The following is a 20,787-nucleotide window of genomic DNA, read 5'->3' as shown; positions in this document are numbered from 1 at the left end:
CTCACCCTCCCAAACAAAAGCCACACATACACACACACTTTCAACACATATTTTATAGTAAATCTGTCTTACTCTATCTGGACAGCCTCCTGCAACACATTTAATGTATCTGTTCTCCTCAATGTGATGTAACTTTCCCCATATCACTATTGGGGCCTCTTATCTTGTAAATCACCTTCAAACTGTACTGGATAAGTGTGATTCAGAAATTCTGATTAGATTAGATATTTTTTATATCATATTTCATCTTGCATATGAAATCATTTATTCCTTTGCCATGTATCATCAGATGAATTTGTGAGTTCTTGTTCTTCATATGGATTTTTATCATTGATAAATATATAGCACCATCCTTGTTACAATAAATACCTCAGTATTTGATGTTTTAAGCATTTTTCCAATGAAAATAAAAAGTTAATAGTGCATCTATCCTTTCATCTTTCTATCTCTAAAGGAGAAAATTATCAGAACCCATAGAGCTGCCAGGTGTATGGATACTTTACTACCTGAACCCCCTATAGCTAATTTTCCAAAGGGAAATTATTCAGTTGGTTTTGCTTTGAAACTGTTTACCATATGCGCAGGTACAAAGTATTCGCATGTTTTGCACATGGTCTTTCTGCAAGCAGCAGATATGAGGCAGAAGAATACACATGCATATTGCTCTCCATTCCAGTGTAAACCCTTCCCCCAGCCATGTGCCATGGCCAGCCAGTGACCATCACCGGGCTAAGCAGGCAAGCCTGATATTCAGTGAGAGATAGCCAGCTATCATGTGTTGAAAAATGGCAGATAGCAGGCTAAATGAGACTTAGCCACACTCCCCCAAAGGTCCCTGAACCCTTCATATCCCCCAAAGATATAAATGAAATAGTACATAGTGCCTGCTTGGATAGCAGCTGCAGATTTTATGCCCAGTCCTAGTACAGAAGCAAGTAGGTGTCTGGAACAGCCTAGTGGTCAATGCAGTGGACTGCCAAGAAGGAGGTCCAAGCCCATATCCCACTCTCACTATCACACTTGAACTGGAAAGTGTGAGCCCACCAAAATCTGCCAAAACCTTACTGTGCCAACATATAGATATCATTTGAAAGCATAAGGGCTAATAGTGTGGTGTACAGTTGGGTCCAGTAGATATTTGGTGGGATTTGGAGGGCTCCTTGTACACTATGAGGGGAAGATGGTGAAATGTGTACATGGGTCTTTTAGGTTAAGGTCACTGCAGTGCTCCATATTGTGCCCCATTGCTCTGCTGGGATGTCTGTGTAGCCAGTCTACTAAAAATGCTGGCTCCTCCTACATCCCAATGGCTTGTTTTGTGTGGTTTTCTTTTGGATATTTTTTTCTTTTTTTTTAATGGTTTAAAAAAGATAAATGTACATGTAAAAAATGTCTAAACTTGGACTTGGATATCAAATTGAAAATGGCCCTCTATGGGCTCCTTTTACTAAGCTGCTCTAGCAGTTTTAGCGTGTGCTAGATGCTAACGCCTCCATTAAGTTGGCGTTAGTTTTTCCACATAGCGCAGGGGTTAACGCGCGCTAATCTGCAGCGTGCGCTAGAAACGCTACCTTAGCTTAGTAAAAGGAGCTCTATATCTTCTTAATGTGTGTATTTCCCCAGATGTAGGAAGTAACAGACAATGCAGAATTCCTGTGATTGTTATCCTGAAATTAAAATCATCACAGTCAAGAAACCAGAAAAGATTCTTCTGAGAATTACAAGCTGGAAACGTTTTTACCAAACTTTATTTTTTATTACTTGAGAAGTTCCACAGATATGAAGCTGTTAAAATGAATATTTTTCTGCATGAATCATGGTTTACTTCATCTTTCAAATACAGTATTTCATTCTAAATTATGGTTTTTTTTCACCCAAGGGAGAGCCAGGTCCTATGGGATTACCAGGTCTAGAAGGACTGCCAGGAGAGAAGGTATTAACAGTGCTGCTCTAGTATTTATATGTTGCTGTCTTGATTTACACTTTTATGCACAGTTATGTTTGCCGTCACATACTGATCTTCATTTTCATGCCGTTTAAGCATATTCCTGCTTTAGCATTTTAGAGGTCAGTTCAATCAGTCTCACACTGAAATATGTTCATCTCATTTCCTGTCAGATTTCTCATCCATCTCTTCTTTCCATATATCACTGCCTAGGATAGCAGGCTACACTGTAGCAACAGCACCAAAGGGTTCATTCGTAGGCTCAGCACAGCCTGTAATTGTCCTCATTTTTTGAACTTACGTGTATTTATAATAATAATAATTACTTTATTTTTGTATACCGCAATACCACAAGCAGTTCACAGCTAGTGTTACAAACATGTGTTATTTCGTTAGCATACGCAAATGCTATTACTGCATGTTATTAGTATATAAGAGAAGTTGTGGTAAATAACATGATAATGGCATGGACCAACTGTGCCTGGTACCACCAGTTAAAACATTGTCAGCTTCACCACCCATTTACCATGACAAAAAACTACCCATACTCAAAACTTGTATCTGTTCCTCTGCTCCAACCCCTCTTCACAAAAAATAACACATCCAGAATCCTACCCTACCCTATCCTACTTTTTATGCATTTATTCCCTCTCCTATTCAATGTATTCTCTTACTGCATGCACTGTATATAGCCCTTCCCTCACCTAAATTGTAAAAGTAAGACTAATTTGCCTCTTTGATTGCGTTGCTTTGTTCTCCAATTCCAACCGCACTGTATGTATTTTCATCTGACTGTTGTGAACCGCCAGGAACTCCCTGGGTATGGCGGTATACAAAATTAAATTATTATTATTATTATTACCGCTTGCAAACCCAGAACTGGCCCTGTCACTAAGTGGACTAGGTTTAAGTCTAGGGTGGCAAAAATTATGCGGTGGCATCTGGCTCTGTTATGGCACTGTAAATTTTCTGTGAGACATTGAGAGGCCACAATAATACCTCACTCCTTTTCCTCAGTGGGAGCTCCAAATGTGGACCCCTAGCATGGCATCCCATAAAATAATGGGCTGTAACTTAACAGGTGTTGTCTGGCTTTCACAAGGTTTTGTGAAGTCAGTCCCATTTCTTTTTTTTATTGCTCAATATTTTAGTCCTAAGAAAAATAAAGGATAGTGAACCTCTAATGTCCTATGAAAATCATTGCCTAATATCTGAGACCTGGCTCTGGTTCAAGCCAGCAGAATATCTATAAATCTTTCACAAAGGATTCAAAACAGACAAATATTGCTTTAAAAGAAATTGCCTCATGCAGTTTTTCTTGGATTTTTGTTCCTCTGGGGAGATGCATTCTTCATCTGTGTTTATAAACCTCATTGAGGCCCTCTTTTACTAAGCCATGGTAGAGGTTACAGCAGTCCCGGGACGAGATCTATGAGCGTCGGAGCAGTGTCAGAGCATTTCATACTCCGAGCCGTGGTAGAGGGGTAAAAGAGGTGGTAAACTTGAAATTGTAGTATTAACGGTTTGGTATCGGACTGACCTGTAGTTTTACTTCTTGACTTGTATGACTATATATTACTAGGAAAAAAGAAATCCCAACAAGCTGTTTCTTTCTAGGGAGAACGAGGACAGGCAGGTGCCCCGGGAATCGCAGGAATACCTGTAAGTATGTTTACTATAACATAACATGTAGGCTGCTGCTTGAGCCACACTTCTCATTTAAAAATTCCTCATAGACCTTTATAATAAAAGAATTTCGTAATTGATGTGATGAAAGACGCTGTGTAAACTGAAGCAAGGGCTGAGAGTCCGGAGTTTTTGAACCGCCCGTATAATAAATGTTTCACTAAAAGTGCTGATAAGATTAATCATAGCGCACCTGAAGAAGCTCTGTTCTACAGTGAGAGAGCGAAACGGAGATCTTCCGTCGTTTCTTGATGGCTGTGTAGTATTCACAAGCTAAGTACTATTACAATAACGATATAAGGAAATTTTTGTAGTAAATGGCTACAGTTAATAGTTAAAATTAAACAAAATAAAATTTTAAGTAATTAATAAGAATAAAAAAACAAAAGGACCGATGATAGCTCACATTAAAGTTATATGCCCAAAAATACATTAACGGCATTGTAACTGTGAGCGCTTGAGTTCCATTACGAAATTATTTTATTATAAAGGTCTATGAGGAATTTTTAAATGAGAAGTGTGGCTCGAGCAGCAGCCTACATATACAGTGGTGTTTAAGTGCAAGGCACAAGTTATATTGGAATGAATTATTACTATAACATAACATAAGTCAGTTTATATACCGCAGGGCTGTGAAGTTCTATGCGGTTTACAAAATATTAGAATGTACAATTAAACATATCAGATTTTAAGCTCTGTCAGTAAAACTAAGGGCTCTTTTTACTAAGCTGTGATAACGTTTTTAGCGCATGCAGAATTTTAGCGCGCGCTAAACCCGCACTACATGGCTAGAACTAACGCCAGCTCAATGCTGGCATTAGCGTCTAGCGCACGTGGTATTGTAGCATGCGCTATTCTGCGCGTTAATGCCCTAATGCAGCTTAGTAAAAGGAGCCCTAAATTACAAATTGGTGAAATGAAAAGATCTGCTATTAATAGTACCTTTTGTTCATTGTCCTTTTTAAACCTGAGGTCATTGGAAGTCATGAAGGGACGATGTAAAGTATTTGACACTGTCCACATCAAAAATGATTTGGAATCAGTTTTCAACACTAACTCAGTAAACCACTGAAAAATCAACTCATGCTCAGTTGTTGCCATCTGTGCTGCAAATAAGTCAAGCAGCAACAGTCTCATGAAGATGTAGGTCCACCTTGATTTTAGATAGTTGATAAAATGTGTCCTTTCAATAAAATCTTTCCCAAAATTGTAAATGTCAATTGATTTGCTTCCAGTGATCCATCTCAGGCATGACTTCATTCATTTTCATATGGACTGTGACATTATTGGTTTTGCAAGACAAAAGAACATTTCCAAAATAATATTCAATATTTCCATGTAGCCACTGGTCAATCTGAAGGCTTAATTATGAATCTAAGGGACTTAGCATTTCTCCTGCCGGCAATGTATGGGTAGGGTAGGGGGGGGTTCCAGCTGGAGAGAGTGGGCATCCTTCCTGCCAGCGATTTTTGGTAGGGGGGGTTCTGGCAGGAAGGACTGGGCATCCTTACTGCCGGCGATGTTTGGTAGGGGTGGGGGGGTTCCTACAGGAGGGATTGGGTAGCCCTTCTGCCGGCAATGTACAGGGAGGGTGGGGGGTTCCAGCAGGAGGGACTGGGCATCCCTCCTTCCAGCGATGTTCGGTAGGGGTGAGAGGGTTCCGGAAGGAGGGATTGGGCATCCCTCCTGCCAGTGATGTATGGGAAAGGGTGGGGGGGTTTCAGCAGGAGGGACTGGATATTCCGCCTGCTGGCGATGTATGGTGTGGGGTTTCAGCAAGAAGGACTGGGCATTCCTCCTGCCGGTGATGTAAAGGGGGATGGGCAGCTGCGGCCGTTAAATTTATTGCAGTAGGGAGATCCCTTGCCATGATAAGCTCAGCGGCCCTGTCTAGGGAGGCGCATATGGCTGCCTAGGTCCACTTAAGGCTACTTCCAGGCCATGCCACACCCACACCTAGCCTTAGAAACATAGAAACATAGAAACATAGAAAAAGACGGCAGAAAAGGGCTATAGCCCACCAAGTCTGCCCATTCCAAATGCCCGCCCTCTGGTTTCACTCCTCTAGGGATCCCCTGTGAATATCCCATCTTCTCTTAAAGTCCAACACGCTGTTGGCCTCAATCACCTGCAGTGGGAGTTTGTTCCAATGATCCACCACTCTTTCAGTGAAGAAGTATTTTCTGGAGTCGCTATGGAATTTCCCTCCCCTGATTTTTAGCGGATGCCCCCTGGTGGTCGAGGGTCCCATGAGGTAGAAGATATCTTACGTGCCTCCCTAGTCTCCAATATAGGTAGCCTGCTTTGGGAGGGTTTTTTTATGTGTGCCCGATTAGCTGATTAGGCAGCAGTTGGCTGCCTACAATCAGGATGCTGTTTACAGAATCCGGTCCGTACTGTATATTTGTCTCTCTTATCAAGAACCGACAATAGTCTCCCATCATACTAGGATTGAACTTTCCCTGATATCTGCTTTCCATCACCTTGATATCGTGATGAAATCTTTCCCCATGCTCATCGCTGACATCACCAAGATTGGGTGGGAAGAAGTCGAAGTAAGAATGTAAGAAGTATATTTTAAGTGACATTCTGGCATCCATTAACTGATATGCTGTCCGCATGTTCTCCACAAACTCAGCATAATTCTCTGATTTGTGATTACCATGAAAATTCTGAGCAACCAGCATGAATGCTTCCCATGCCGCTGATTCAGCTGGGTTCAGCTTCTGTTTGAACACATCATCAAGGATCAGTTAACAGATTTCGGGTCTAACAAAAACACCTTCTTTGATTTTGGCTTCACTTTTCTCGAAACTTAAACGTACTTCGTAGGTGCTGAAACGCATCACCATTTCTGTCCATCGACTTGACAAAATTTTTCAGCAGACCTAGTTTTATGTGAAGTGCTGGAAGATAGATTTTCTCACGATGTACTAACGGTAGGTGCAAAGAAAAATAAAAGGGGAGACCTGTGGTGCTCAGTGTTTTTATTCACTTAAGACCCTCAGGGGTCTTTTCCTTAATGTAAAATGCTGTTTGTAATTGCCCTCTTATAATATACAAACAATATCTGATTTAACGATGAGTGATTCAATAAGATGACTCGATCGAATGGAGAGAAATAACTTTCTCTGCACACAGTGACTTGGTTTTTGAAGTCATCTTACTGAATCACTCATCGTTAAATCAGATATTGTTTGTATATTATAAGAGGGCAATTACAAACAGGATTTTACAAGTTCCAAAATATCTCATTGACCAGGTGTTAAAAGATAGGGGCATTTCTTAAGCTAAAGTGCATCACTAGGTACTCAAAAGAGGCAATTCTATAAAAGTTGCTAAAATTTAGGCACTAAAATAAATAACACCAATCTAATATTCTGGAATGGCTACTGGGCACCCAGATTAATAAGAAAATAAGAATTGCCCTACTGGGATAGACCACTCATCCATCCATCCTGTTTCCAACATAGGCAAATCCAGGTTGCAAGTACCTAGCAAGATCCCAAAGAGTAAAATAGATTATCCCAGGACAAGCAGGCAGTATATTCTCACATATGAGTGATGTCAACCACGGAGCCCCGATTCAGACAGCTTCCCAAGCAGACTTGCTTGAAGAACTTTTAGAAAGTTTGCGACTGCCGTACTGCGTATGCGCAAGTGCCATCCTGCCCGACGTAGGGCACGCGTCTCCTTAGCATCTCCTCAGTTTTAAGTTTTCCGCGGAGTTGAGAAGCCCTCATTTCAAGGCTCTGCATGAGAGTTAGTTCTTAACTCATGCCTTCTCTTTACTGTGGCTCGTGTGATTCTTTTATTTTACAGGGTCGTTGTGTAGCGTCTAAAGAAAAATATTTTTTTTTTCATTGTTTCATGGCGGGGCCTACTCCGTGGCCTCAGCCTGCGGGCTTCGATTTGGCCGCGGCTTTTTTTCATTCCATGTCCCGGCCGGTCAAGGGGGTCAAGAAGTGTAGCCAGTGTCAACGCACGATCTCTTTCACTGACCCACATAACTGGTGTATTCAGTGTTTAGAATCTGATCATCAACCGGAGTCGTGCGCCCGCTGTGCTATACTTCTAAATCAAGCCCTCAAACGACGTTGAAGTCTTCTGTTGGGCCCAAAGCTTCAACCTCGACCTCGCTGAAACCTTCCTCGATGAAGAAGTACTCTTTACCCCGGGGAAATCTTCAAAATCGTGTCCGGAGGGGCCATTATCCTCAGTGTCTCCATCAGGTAAGCTACCCAAGCCAGTCCTTCATGAGTCACAGCCCATTCCACCAGCGACCTTTGTGGGACCGGTTGCTTCGAGACTTCCCAAGAAGTGTATCTCAAAATCAAGGAAACACTCTTCTTTGAGGTCGTCTTCCTTGGAATCTATAGCCACACCAATTGTACCTGCTCCAGTGGTCTTGGTACCGGCTCTGCAGAATATGTTGGAAACTATTCTGCATCAGGAGTTTGGTAACATGCTTTCCAAATTGACTCTTGCCTCGACCCTGCTTCCTGCAGTCCAGCCTGAGCACTCAGCAGTATTACAAGGAGTCGAGTCCTTGATAGTGCCTCGAGGTCAATCTGAACACACTATAAAAGGAGCTGAGTCCTTGCAAGTGTCTCAACCTCGATCTTCAACTTCCAGTCCTACCTCACAGCATAAGGCATTGCCTTCTTTGAGGAACAGGTCGAGGACACCTCGACATTCCTCATCGAGGCTGGATTCAAGATCACTGCTCCGTTCTTCGAGGCATAGTTCATCACCACACCATCTGTCGAGGCATTCGTCTCGACCCAGGTCTTCTTCTCGAGGCATCCTTCATTTATCGAGGCATCAAGAACAGTCGAGGCCAATGACTTCCTTGTCAAGGAAATCTCCTGTGGAACCTCACTTCCAGAAGCCACAGGTTTTTTGCCAGTTGAGTTCTTCTCCTGCAAGGTTTTCTTCAGCTGTTGCCTCAAAACGAAAATGTTCTGCTTCTTCTACTCATTTCAGAAGTGGACTTTCATCTTCATCTTTGCCTATGAATTTAGATCTTCAGTACCAATATTCCAGAGAGGCTTCACCTTCTTTTTCTGCCATAAGGGGTACTTGGAGGGGCTCTCGTTCACCTTCACCTCATCAGAGCCATCCCTCTTCTGATCCAGTGTCCTTTACTAAGTTCATATGTCAAATGAGTAAAGATCTCAACATCGCCTTGGAGTCTGATTCAAAATACTCTAAGGAGTATTTGTAAGAGCTGGGTATGCCTAATCCTCCTAGGGATTCTCTCAAATTGCCCATGAATGGCATTCTCTCTCAGACTTTCAAGAGAAATCTGGATACCCCGTATTCTATTCCTACAGTGCCAGCAAAGCTAGAATCCCATTATAAGATGGTTCATTGTAAAGAGTTTGAGAAGTCTCAACTGTCCCATCAATCTCTTCTCATGGAGCCTTCTTTAAAATGAACCAATCCTGCCAAAGTTTATGCCACAGTCCCTCCTGGCCGAGAGGGAAGGGCCATGGACAAGTTTGGCCATCGTCTGTATCAAATTTCTATAATGACAAATTGGATTTTAAACTATAACTTTGTCTTCACATCCTATCTGAAGCATTGGGTCAATGCCATGCCTACTTTCTTTAACATCTTCTTAAACATCGACTCCCAGAGTTTCAACACATGCATCATACTCTGGGTCAACTTCGTATGCATATGATGCTTTTGAAATGTCCTCCAGGGTGACGGCATTTTCAGTGGCCATGCGCCGTCTAGCCTGGTTCCACACCATAGATATGGATCCAAATCTGCATTATCGACTGGCCAACATCCCATGTCAGGGGAATGAGCTGTTTGATGACTCTATTGAAGCAGCTACAAAACGCTTGTCTGAGCTTGAGAAATCGTTTGCCTCTTTAGTTAAGCCAAAGCCTTCCACTGCTAAGAGTTATAGGCCTCCTCCATCTTATCAGAGGCGTTATCCTCAGAAGTCAGCACCTTATTCAAGGCCGCCTCCTAAGAAACAACAGCAACAACAACAACAACGGCAGCGTAAACCTCAGACTTCTGCTACACCCAAGTCCACGCAGCCTTTTTGATCATCTGGCACAGAGCATAACATCAATCATTCTGCCTCTGTCCTCTCCTCTTCCCATAGGAGGTCATCTCCATCATTTATATCAGTGATGGGAACTAATGACATCTGACCTCTGGGTCCTCACAATAATCAGGGAAGGCTACTCTCTTCACTTCCTTCAAGTTTTACCAGATCTTTCCCCAAGAGAGTATCCTTCCGATCCATCGCAGACCACCCTTCTTCTTCAGGAAGCTCAAGCTCTACTTCATCTCCGTGCCATCAAGGAAGTTCCTCTGGAACAGCAGAGCATGGGGTTTTACTCATGTTACTTCCTTGTCCCGAAGAAGACAGAGGATCTGCGACCTAGCATCCTTGTATCCCCTTCTGGATCATAATGATTGGTTATGCTCTCCAGATCTCACAGAGGCCTACACTTACATTCCCATTCATCTAGCCTCTCGCAAGTTTCTCAGATTTCAGCCTGGCATCATCTCCCAGAGTTTTTCCCAGATGGCTGATTTTAGTAGCAACAGCTCTGCGCAGCCATGGTCTTCAGGTTTTTCCTTACCTGGACGACTGGCTCATCAAAGATTCCACATCTCAGGGGGCTATTGTAGTGACCAATGGACTATTTGGCTCCTCCAAAGTTTAGGGTTCAAAATAAACTTTCCAAAATGTCAGCTACAGCCGTCTCAGACTCTGCAGTTGATTGGAGCTGTACTGGACACTGTGCAACTCAGAGCATTCCTTCCTCAACAATGTCAGGATACTCTAATACAACTTTGTCACAAAGTGTCATCTCTCAATTCACTCTCAGCGAGACACATGATGGTTCTCCTAGGTCACATGGCCTCTACAGTTCACGTGACTCTTTTTGCCAGACTTCACCTCAGAATTCCTCAATGGACCCAGGCTTCTGATCCACTCTCTAAGCACATTACAATGACTCCTTCGTTGAGACAGTCTCTCCACTGGTAGATGCTATCTTCCAATCTCTCTAGAGGTTTACTGTTTCAAATGCCCCCTCATCAGAAGGTCCTCACGACAGATTCCTTGACCTACGCTTAGGGGGCTCATCTCGATAGTCTCTGTACTCAAGGATATTGGTCCATCACAGATTGTCGGAGTCACATAAATCTGTTAAAACTCAATGCTCTCAAAGCTTTTCAACATTTTCTTCACAATCAAGTAGTCCTCATTCGTACAGACAATCAAGTTTCGATGTACTATGTTAACAAGCAGAGAGAAAGAGGATCCCTCCCCCTTTGCAAGGAAGCTCAGAAGGTTTGGAATTGGGCAATTATTTACAACATCTTTCTGAAAGCGGTCTACATTCAAGGAGAGAAAAACTTTCTGGTGGACAAATTGAGTCGTCTTCTACAACCTCACAAATGGACACTCAATTCATCGCTTCTCCATCACATTTTTTCTCAGTGGGGAACCCCTCAGATAGATCTCTTTGCGTCTCCCCACAACAACAAGCTGCCTCAGTTTTGCTCCAGGATCTACTCTCCTCACTGCCTGGAGGCAGATGCTTTTCTCCTGGAATGGACGAACAAATTCCTGTATGCGTTTCCTCCATTCCCTCTAATTCTGAAGACACTTGTCAAACTCAAACACCAACATGCCACCATGATACTGATAGCTCCTCAGTGGCTCAGACAACCTTGGTTCTCCCTTCTACTTCAACTCGGCAGCAGGGAGCCACTACTTCTACCACTTTTTCCGTCTCTGCTTACACAGAGTCAGGGTTCTCTGCTTCATCCCAACCTGCAGTCTCTGTACCTGACAGTTTGGTACCTTTCAACTTAACTGCTAATCTCCAGTTTTCTCAATCTGACATTTTAGAGGCTTCCAGAAAGCCTACCATTAGGTAATGTTACAATCAGAAATGGACTAGGTTTTCTGCTTGGTGCACTCTGTATCACAAGGAGCCTCGGTCTACCTCCTTGTCTTCAGTTCTGGATTACCTGTTTCACTTATCTCAATCAGGCCTCAAATCAACATCCAATCGAGTCTATCTCAGTGCAATTGCTGCTTTTCATCAACCACTAGAGGGGAAATCCCTCTCTGCTCATCCTGTGGTTTCCAGATTTATGAAAGAACTTTTCAATGTTAAACCACCTCTCAAACCGCCTCCAATAGTTTGGGATCTCAATGTGGTTCTTGCTCAATTAATGAAGCCTCCATTTGAACCAATGTCTATGGCTCATCTGAAATATCTCGCATGGAAAGTGGTCTTCCTCATTGCTCTCACATCTGCTCACAGAGTCAGTGAGCTACAAGCTTTAGTAGTGGACCCACCATTCACAGTATTCCATCATGACAAGGTGGTCCTCCGTACTCATCCTAAATTGTTACCAAAAGTTGTTTCAGAATTTCATCTCAGTCAATCCATTGTACTTCCAGTGTTTTTTCCAAAGCCTCATTCTCACCCTAGAGAAACAGCTCTTCATTCTTTGGACTGCAAGCATGCTTTGGCTTTCTACTTATAAAGGACTAAGCCACAAAGATCTTCTCAACTTTTTGTCTCCTTCGATCCAAACAAGTTGGAACATCCAGTTTCCAAGAGAACCATCTCCAACTGGTTGGCTGCTTGCATCTCATTCTGCTATGCTCAGGCTGGACTGCATCTATAGCAGACTTGGGCAACTCTGGTCCTCAAGGGCCGGAATCCAATCAGGTTTTCAGGATTTCCCCAATGAATATGCATTGAAAACAGTGCATGTAAATAGATCTTATGCATATTCATTAGGGAAATCCTGATTGGATTCTGGCCCTCGAGGACCAGATTTGCCCATGTCTGATCTAGAGGGTCGAGTCACAGCCCATAAAGTTAGAGCCATGGCGGCATCTGTAGCTTTCCTTAGATTGAGGAAATCTGCAAAGTTGCCACTTGGTCCTCGGTTCATACATTCACCTCTCTGTCAACTGTCAAGACTGCCTTTAGGCACTAATTTTAACATCCTGTGAAACCTAGTGCTGAATTATTGTGAGGGGTCTCATACTTCAGGCCTCAAGGAGCATTCCAGCTTTTTTTCTCTTTGGCATGTAATCTTTATAATCATCTAACATCAGATCCTAATGCTTTTTGGAATTTATTTATTTTATTTTTTATCTCTATTTTTATTTATTTTACTTATTATTATTTTTTTTAATTCTAATTTAACTTACTTATTCAATACTTGTTGGAATATTCATATCTATCTCTATCTCTACCTCTGTCTTTATATTTTATATCTTTACTATTCATAATTGTTTTCTCAGGTACTTTAACTAGATTGTGAGCCTTCGGGACAGTAAGGGAACTTCCAAGTACCTATCTTTATTTATTTTATTTTATTATATCTTTAATGTATCTTTTTTGTAAACCGCTTTGAACCTCACGGTATAGCGGTATATAAGAATTAAATTAAATTATTGTCTGGATTCTTTTTCCAGATGGGATGGCCACTTTGGGCAGGAGGTATTACAAAATTTATTCTCCTGAATGTCAACACTCCCACCACCCCATTCTGGTTAGCTTGTGAGAATATGCTGCCTGCTTATCCTGGGATAAAGCATGGTTACTTACCGTAACAGGTGTTATCCAGGGACAGAAGGCAGATATTCTCACAACTCACTCACCTCCCCTGGTTGGCTTCTTAGCTAGGTATCTGAACTGAGGAGACGCGTGCCCTACGTCGGGTGCGGCAGTCGTAAACTTTCTAAAAGTTCTTCAAGCAAGTCTACTTGGGAAGCTGTCCGCATTAGGTCTTCGACGTCACCCATATGTGAGAATATCTGCCTACTGTCCCTGGATAACACCTGTTACAGTAAGTAACCTTGCTTTTTATGCTGCTTATTCTAGGAATAAGCAGTGGATTTCCCCAAGTCCATCTTAATAATGGCTTACCGATTTTCTTTTAGGAAATTATCTAAACTTTATAAAACCCTCCTAAGCTAATTCCAGAGTTTAATTTAATTTTGAGTGAAGAAATATATTCTCTGATTTGTTTTAAATTTACTATTTAGTACCTTTATCACATGCCCTCTAGCCTTGTATTTTCGGAAAGAGTATATAAGTGATTCATGTCTACCCATTCCACTTCACTCAGTATTTTATTGGTGTTCTCAGCCATCATAGCTCAATCAAGTTCTACAAAAGCCTGAGAAAGAGTAGCCAGAAAGTGTTCCAGGTTGTTCAGCTCAGTACTGTTCTGTTCTAGTCTGGAAGTGACCCATGCCAGGGCTTTCTTCATGAATCTTAGATTTTTAGGGTATCAGACAAGTATGGATTGAATCATAACCAGAGTATATGCTACTGTAGAAAACCACACAATTTCACCCTGGTGTCATCAAACCTTTTCCAGTATTGGCATGGACATGTCTGAAAGTGGATCAGCCTCTTCTTCCTAATAATGTCCCATGGGCTGGAAGGATGTCACTCTATATTGAAGGGTATGAAACCTTATCCACAGATCTTGCATGGCTCCTGTGAGAGCTTTCAAAGTCTCTGTGACAGTCCATTTTGACCTAATCCCCTAGTTTTGGACTAGTACAAGCTGTCAGGACCTCACCTAACCTGGAGGCTAGATAAAAACAGTTAAGCCCAAGGCAGGAGATGTGCATTTAGGAGACATGGAGCAGGATGTGCAAAAACCAGACATGAAGGAGAAACAAAGCTTAAGCACACTAGGGAAGAACACGATGGACCTTGGAGAAATACTAATGACATGGGCAGAAGACTGGCTTAGAGGCAGACTTCAAAGGATGATGGTAAACGGTACTTCCTCAAAAATGGCAGAAGTGACCAGTGGTGTACCGCAGGGCTCGGTCTTGGGCCCGATACTATTCAATATCTTTGTAAGGGATTTCGAGGCAAAATTATATTATTTGCTGATGACGCTAAACTATGCAACGTTGTGGGCGGCGCAGCAGAACCTGACGGTTCAACCATGCCCGACACGATGGAACAGGACCTGCTTTTACTAGAACAATGGTCCAGTACTTGGCAGCTGAATTTTAATGCCAAGAAATGTAAGGTAATGCACCTTGATAGCAGAAATCCATGCAGACCGTACACCCTGAATAGTGAAAACCTAACAAGAACTGCAGCAGAACGGGACTTGGGAGTAATCATCTGGGAAGATATGAAAGTTGCCAATCAGGTGGAGAAAGCTTCAGCAAAGGCTAGACAAATGCTGGGATGCATTAGAAGAAGCTTTATCAGCCGAACTCTGGAACAACCTTACATCCCCACTCAGAAATTCAAACTCCCTCCAATTCTTCCTCAAACACCTGAAAACTTGGCTCTTTTCAAAAAATCTAACACCTCCTGCTCGCTAAGACCCTTGTCCCTCTCTTTCTTCTTTTTCCTTTCCTATAACCCTTCATTGGAGTTCCTTTCTTCCTAACTCTGTAAACCGTGCCGAGCTCTACGTTTGTGGAGATGGCGCGGTATACAAACCTAAGGTTTAGTTTAGTTTAGAAATCCTGAAGTTATACTGCCATTATACAGATCCACGGTGAGACCTCACCTGGAGTACTGTGTTCAGTTTTGGAGGCCACATTATCAAAAGGATATGAAGAGAATGGAGTCGATTCAGCGAATGGCCACTGGGATGGTCTCAGGACTCAAAGATCTCCCATACGAAGAACGTCTGAACAGGCTACGTTTATATTCTCTCCAAGAGTGCAGAGAAAGGGGAGACATGATAGAAACTTTCAAATACATCACGCATTGAAGTGGAAGAAGAAATCTTTTATCTTACGGGTCCCATAGTGACAAGAGGGCACCCGCTAAAACTCAGGGGGGAAGATTTCATGGAGAAACCAGGAAATACTTCTTCACCGAAAGGGTAATTGATAAATGGAATGGTCTTCCACACCAGGTAGTTGAGGCCAGTACAACACTCGACTTCAAGGGACGATGGGACCATCAGGTGGGGTCTCTCCAGAGGAATGCTTAAAAGATGATTTCTTGAGGAGGGAGGGTTCTTGAGTGGGCAGACTTGAGGGCCGTCGGCCCGTTTCTGCCATCATACTCTATGTTTCTATGGTATGATCTTTCTCACAGTTTAATTATATTTGATATACCGCAAATAAAAACTAAGATCTAAATGGTTTACAAATTAAATATTAGGATGGAAACATAAGGTAAATTGGGTTACATAGGAAATTGAATAAAATCCAAGAGAGAAGTAGAATTTAAGCAAAAGTAATCTGAAGAGAGAAACAAGGTGGGGAAGGGAGTGAAAGAAAGAAAATTAACAAGGTAGTGAAAGGGTAATATTACTGCAAGGGTAGAGAATTGAGAAAAGGGGACATCATAGTCATCTTGGAACACGGGCAAATTTTTTAGTGCAAAATTAAGCTTTAAGGATGGATTTGAATTTTAAAAACAGGGGTTCGGTTTGTAAGTGAAGAGGGCTCTTTTTCAGATCACTGAAAGAGTTGATTTGTTTTTTGTTTGCATGAGCTTATAAACTCTAAGGGTTCCTTTTACAAAGGTGCATTAACGGGATTAACGCGCTCGACTTTTCATCACGCGCTAACCCCCGCGCTGGCCCAAAACTACCGCCTGCTTAAAAGGAGGCGGTAGTGGCTAGCGCATCCGGCGGTTTAGCGTGCAGTATTACACGCGTTAAACCACTACCACGCCTTCGTAAAAGGAGCCCTAAATTTTTGTGCTCTAATGTTTTTATTATATCCCTCGTCTTTTTAGCTAGAGTGAATAAATACAATACATAAACAGCCATAACCCAAACCTAGGACCATCATGGCAATGACCACGCTAGGTGTATTAAGGTGGAAGGCGGGGAACAGAAGATTTGAAATCCATGGGAAAATTACCTGGATAGCTGTGAATGAAAGTTGCTGACACTAGGATGTCAGCACTAACACCAGTCTAGCTAAAGGACCAAATGAGCAGGATACAGCTGCAAAGTATTTATACATTTATATGACTATTGGTTTAAGGAAATAAATGCATTTTTCTTTAAAATACAGTAATGATTTATTGAAATGAGTGTTAATTTTACAGGTTGATTAATATTCATAGGCTGATAGTCAAAGTATAATGGCTATTTTTAAGAAGTTACATATGGCAGAATGGAGCAAAAGAGGCAACACTTTAAATGACTCTTCAAAATGATTCAAATAAAATAATGCCTGACGTTTCCATTTGTTGACATCAGTGTATTTAACTAAAAGTAAAATAATATTTTGTATTAAATATCTCTGCATAACAGTCTGAAGGAGTACAGATTTTCTTTTTTATATCAATTAAAATGTTGCTCTTTCACAGGGAAAGCCTGGAGCTCCTGGGCCTGCAGGAATGCCAGGTGAACCGGTAGGCATGAGTGCTAGTTACGGCTCCTGTTTTTATTGAAAAAAATATTCATCATTTAAGAGTCCATAACGGGGTAGTCTCTAGTACAGTGTTTCTCAAAGCTGATCTGAGAAGCTCCCCAGCCAGTCAGGTTTTCAGGATATTCACAATGAATATTCATAAGAGAGATTTGCACACATGGTCTCTGCTGCATGCAAGTCTTTTGTGAATATTCATTTTGGACATCCTGAAAACCTGACAGTACCTCCAGGACTAGGCTTGGGAACCACTGCTCTAGTACCTTAGTCTTCACTCATAGTCCTCAAGGGCTGCTAACAGGTCAGATTTCAGGATATCTCCAATAAATATGTATATGCAAAAATGTAAAAAGCTAATATTAATGCTGCCAGAAGGATGCTGGGCTGTATAAAGAGAGGCGTAGCCAGTAGAAGGAAGAAGGTGTTGATGCCCCTGTACAGGTCATTGGTAAGGCCCCACTTGGAGTATTGTGTTCAGTTTTGGAGACCGTATCTAGCGAAGGACGTAAGAAGACTTGAGGCGGTCCAGAGGAGGGCGACGAAAATGATCGGAGGCTTGCGCCAAAAGACGTATGAGGAGAGACTGGAAGCCCTGAATATGTATACCCTAGAGGAAAGGAGAGACAGGGGGAGATATGATTCAGACGTTCAAATACTTGAAGGGTATTAACGTAGAACAAAATCTTTTCCAGAGAAAGGAAAATGGTAAAAACCAGAGGACATAATTTGAGGTTGAGGGGTGGTAGATTCAAAGGCAATGTTAGGAAATTCTACTTTACGGAGAGGGTGGTGGATGCCTGGAATGTGCTCCCGAGAGAGGTGGTGGAGAGTAAAACTGTGACTGAGTTCAAAGAAACGTGGGATGAACACAGAAGATCTAGAATCAGAAAATAATATTAAATAATGAACTAAAGCCAGTACTTGCACGGTCTGTGTCTGTATATGGCCATTTGGTGGAGGATGGGCTAGGGAGGGCTTCAATGGCTGGGAGGGTGTAGATGGGCTGGAGTAAGTCTTAACAGAGATTTCGGCAGTTGGAACCCAAGCACAGTACCAGGTAAAGCTTTGGATTCTTGCCCAGAAATAGCTAAGAAGAAAAAATTAAAAAATTAAAATTGAATCAGGTTGGGCAGATTGGATGGACCATTCGGGTCTTTATCTGCTGTCATCTACTATGTTACTATGTATTTATTTTTATACATCAAAAAAAATTATTAACTAACTTATCATATACATCATATTCCACCCATAAATTCATTTAAAAGACTGAGCCCTCCAGTTCATTTAGCCCAATTAAAATCTCTTGTTAAAGTGCATAGAAATGTTCACCCATATGTCCATAAATTAGCAGCAGCTATATTTGCACTTGATGTTTCTTATTGTAGATATTCCTCAAATGATTCAATTTCTCATTCCATAATGTCATAAATCCTTGGATGCCATGAACAATAATCACGCTCAACATGTTTCCGTGTTTCGCCACAAAGGCGTCATCAGGAGCTTCATTGGTTGCTGCTCCACTCCTGTTTATTCATTATACCAGCATGTCAACAGGCAGCTAAAGCGGTTGAGATTTCCAAATGGGTGGAATATGATGTAAATGATAAGTTATATAATAAATTTTTGATGTATAATAAATGAAATAGGTTATTAAATATTAGCTTTTTGCATTTTTTTGATATTTATTTATATATATATTTATATATATATATATATATATATATATATATATATATATATATATATTGAAGCTAATGATATTTACTGATAAGTCCCAAAAGATAGTGTATATTGGTAATAACTATGCATGTGACAAATTTGATTACTTACCACCTCCACTATATAAAAATATTTCTTATGTATATTCATTAGGGATATCCTGAAAACCTGATCTGTTGCCTCAAGAATAGGAAGTGAAGATAAAGGCGCTAATACAATACCAACTAAAGGCCTAGGCAGCTCTTAAAGGCCTAGGCAGCTCTTAAACTAATTGTTATGCTGAATATTAATTCAATGTACAAAATTTAGGATTATTTTAAAGTGGATTGTCACCAGGCTCAAATGGTATAATTCTATGGGCCCAACATCACTCATTTGTTATGCAACTAAAATAATACATGCTTCACAAAAAGGTCACCATTCTTCTATAAAATATGCCCAACACAGTGCCATATTTTCATATCTTGCTACTTCAGGAGTCTGTATTCAGTCATGAAAAACTCAATATTATTTGGCATACCAATCAGAATTCACTGTTGCTTTGTCTATATTTGTTTCCATTATTTATTTGTATTATGGATGTATCAACATGTTGACAAAATTGATATAGGGCAAAAATTTCCCCTAACAATCCTAACTATACCATAATTTGAACAGAAACAATATATCATTTTGCAAAATAGATCTTAATTGGCCCTTTTACTTTTCTTGGGTCACAGCAGTTGCCTGGGACAGACAATTTTATTAAGGGGGAAGGAGGAGTAATGTCCACTGTTTCCCTCTTCACTTCACCCACAGAAACATGATGGCAGATAAAGGCCAAATGGCCCATCCAGTCTGCCCATCCACAGCATCCAGTATCTCCCCCTCACCCTAAGAGATCCCATATGTCTGTTCCATGCTTTCTTGAATTCAGACATAGACTTTGTCTCTACAACCTTTACTGGGAGACTAGTCCATGCATCTACCACCCTGTCTGTAAAAAAGAATTTCCTTAGAATAATCCTGAGCCTATCATCTCTTAACTTCATCCTATGAAGTATGCCCTCTCATTCTAGAGCTTCCTTTCAAATGAAAGAGACTCAACTTATGTGCATTTATGCCACATAGGTATTTAAAAGTCTCTATCATATCTCCCCTCTCCTGTCTGGAATACAGTCAAACCTCAGTTTGTGAGTAACACGATTTGCGAGTGTTTTGCAAGACGAGTAAAACATTCTTGTAAATCATGACTTGCAAACCGAACGTCGATTCAATTGCGAGCACACACACCCTTGTTCAAACCGGCATCGCTCTCCCCCACCTGCAAATGCCCCCCCTCCTCGCTCAACCAGCATCGCATCCCCTCCCCCGCTCAAACCGGCATTGCTCCAGCCCGCGAACGCCCCCCCTGAAAACCGGCATCACATCCCTGTGCTGGAAGCACCAACCCCCACCCTCCCAAACAAACCCCTTACCCTATCTGGCACCAACATGCAGCACCAACCCACAGGACGTGCCGGTGCCAGTCAACAAAGATCCCACCTCTTGACTGGGCTGGGCCTTGAGCATCTGCACATACTCAAGGTCTTCTGGCTCTCATTCTCTCTGCCTTATGGCTCTCGTTCTCTCTGAGAATCTCGGAGAGAACGAGAGCCAGAAGGCCTTGAGCATGTGCAGATGCTCAAGGCCCAACCCAGGCAAGAGGCGGGATCTTTGCTGACTGGCACCGGCACGTCCTGTGGGTTGGTGCTGCGTGCCAGTGCCAGATGAGGTAAGGGGCATGTTTGGGCAGATGGGGTATGCTGCTTCCAGCACAGGGGTGCGATGTCGGTTCTCGGGGGGAAGGCACGTTCGCAGGTGGGAGCAATGCCAGTTCGAGTGGGGGGAGCGATGCCGGTTCAAGTGGGGGGGGTGGAGCAGCATCGGTGATCACCTAAGCTGTCATGTTCCAGAAACGGGTGAACTGAGAGACAAACCCAAATCATTTTACATTTCTCAATAGCAAATCTAAACAGCTATGTCTGCACAAATATTTCTCTCAACTGTAGCCATATTCCCC

General features: G+C 42.0%; 1 protein-coding gene across 5 annotated transcripts in view; it reads left to right on the top strand.

The window, feature by feature from the left end:
• COL19A1 (collagen type XIX alpha 1 chain) overlaps positions 1-20,787 on the top strand; it is an 885,342-nt gene that overhangs the window by 730,960 nt on the left and 133,595 nt on the right. For all 5 annotated transcript variants that reach the window (XM_033936698.1, XM_033936699.1, XM_033936697.1 and 2 more), the window contains exons 42-44: positions 1,880-1,933; positions 3,563-3,607; positions 16,966-17,010. In XM_033936698.1, the coding sequence (XP_033792589.1) occupies positions 1,880-1,933; positions 3,563-3,607; positions 16,966-17,010 (144 nt within the window). The remainder of the gene's footprint in view (positions 1-1,879; positions 1,934-3,562; positions 3,608-16,965; positions 17,011-20,787) is intronic.

This window comes from Geotrypetes seraphini, chromosome 3, assembly GCF_902459505.1.
Source record: "Geotrypetes seraphini chromosome 3, aGeoSer1.1, whole genome shotgun sequence".
In the NCBI taxonomy this organism is placed as follows: domain Eukaryota; kingdom Metazoa; phylum Chordata; class Amphibia; order Gymnophiona; family Dermophiidae; genus Geotrypetes; species Geotrypetes seraphini.
The sequence above is the reverse complement of the archived record's forward strand: the minus strand, read 5'-3'. Positions and strand labels throughout refer to the sequence as shown.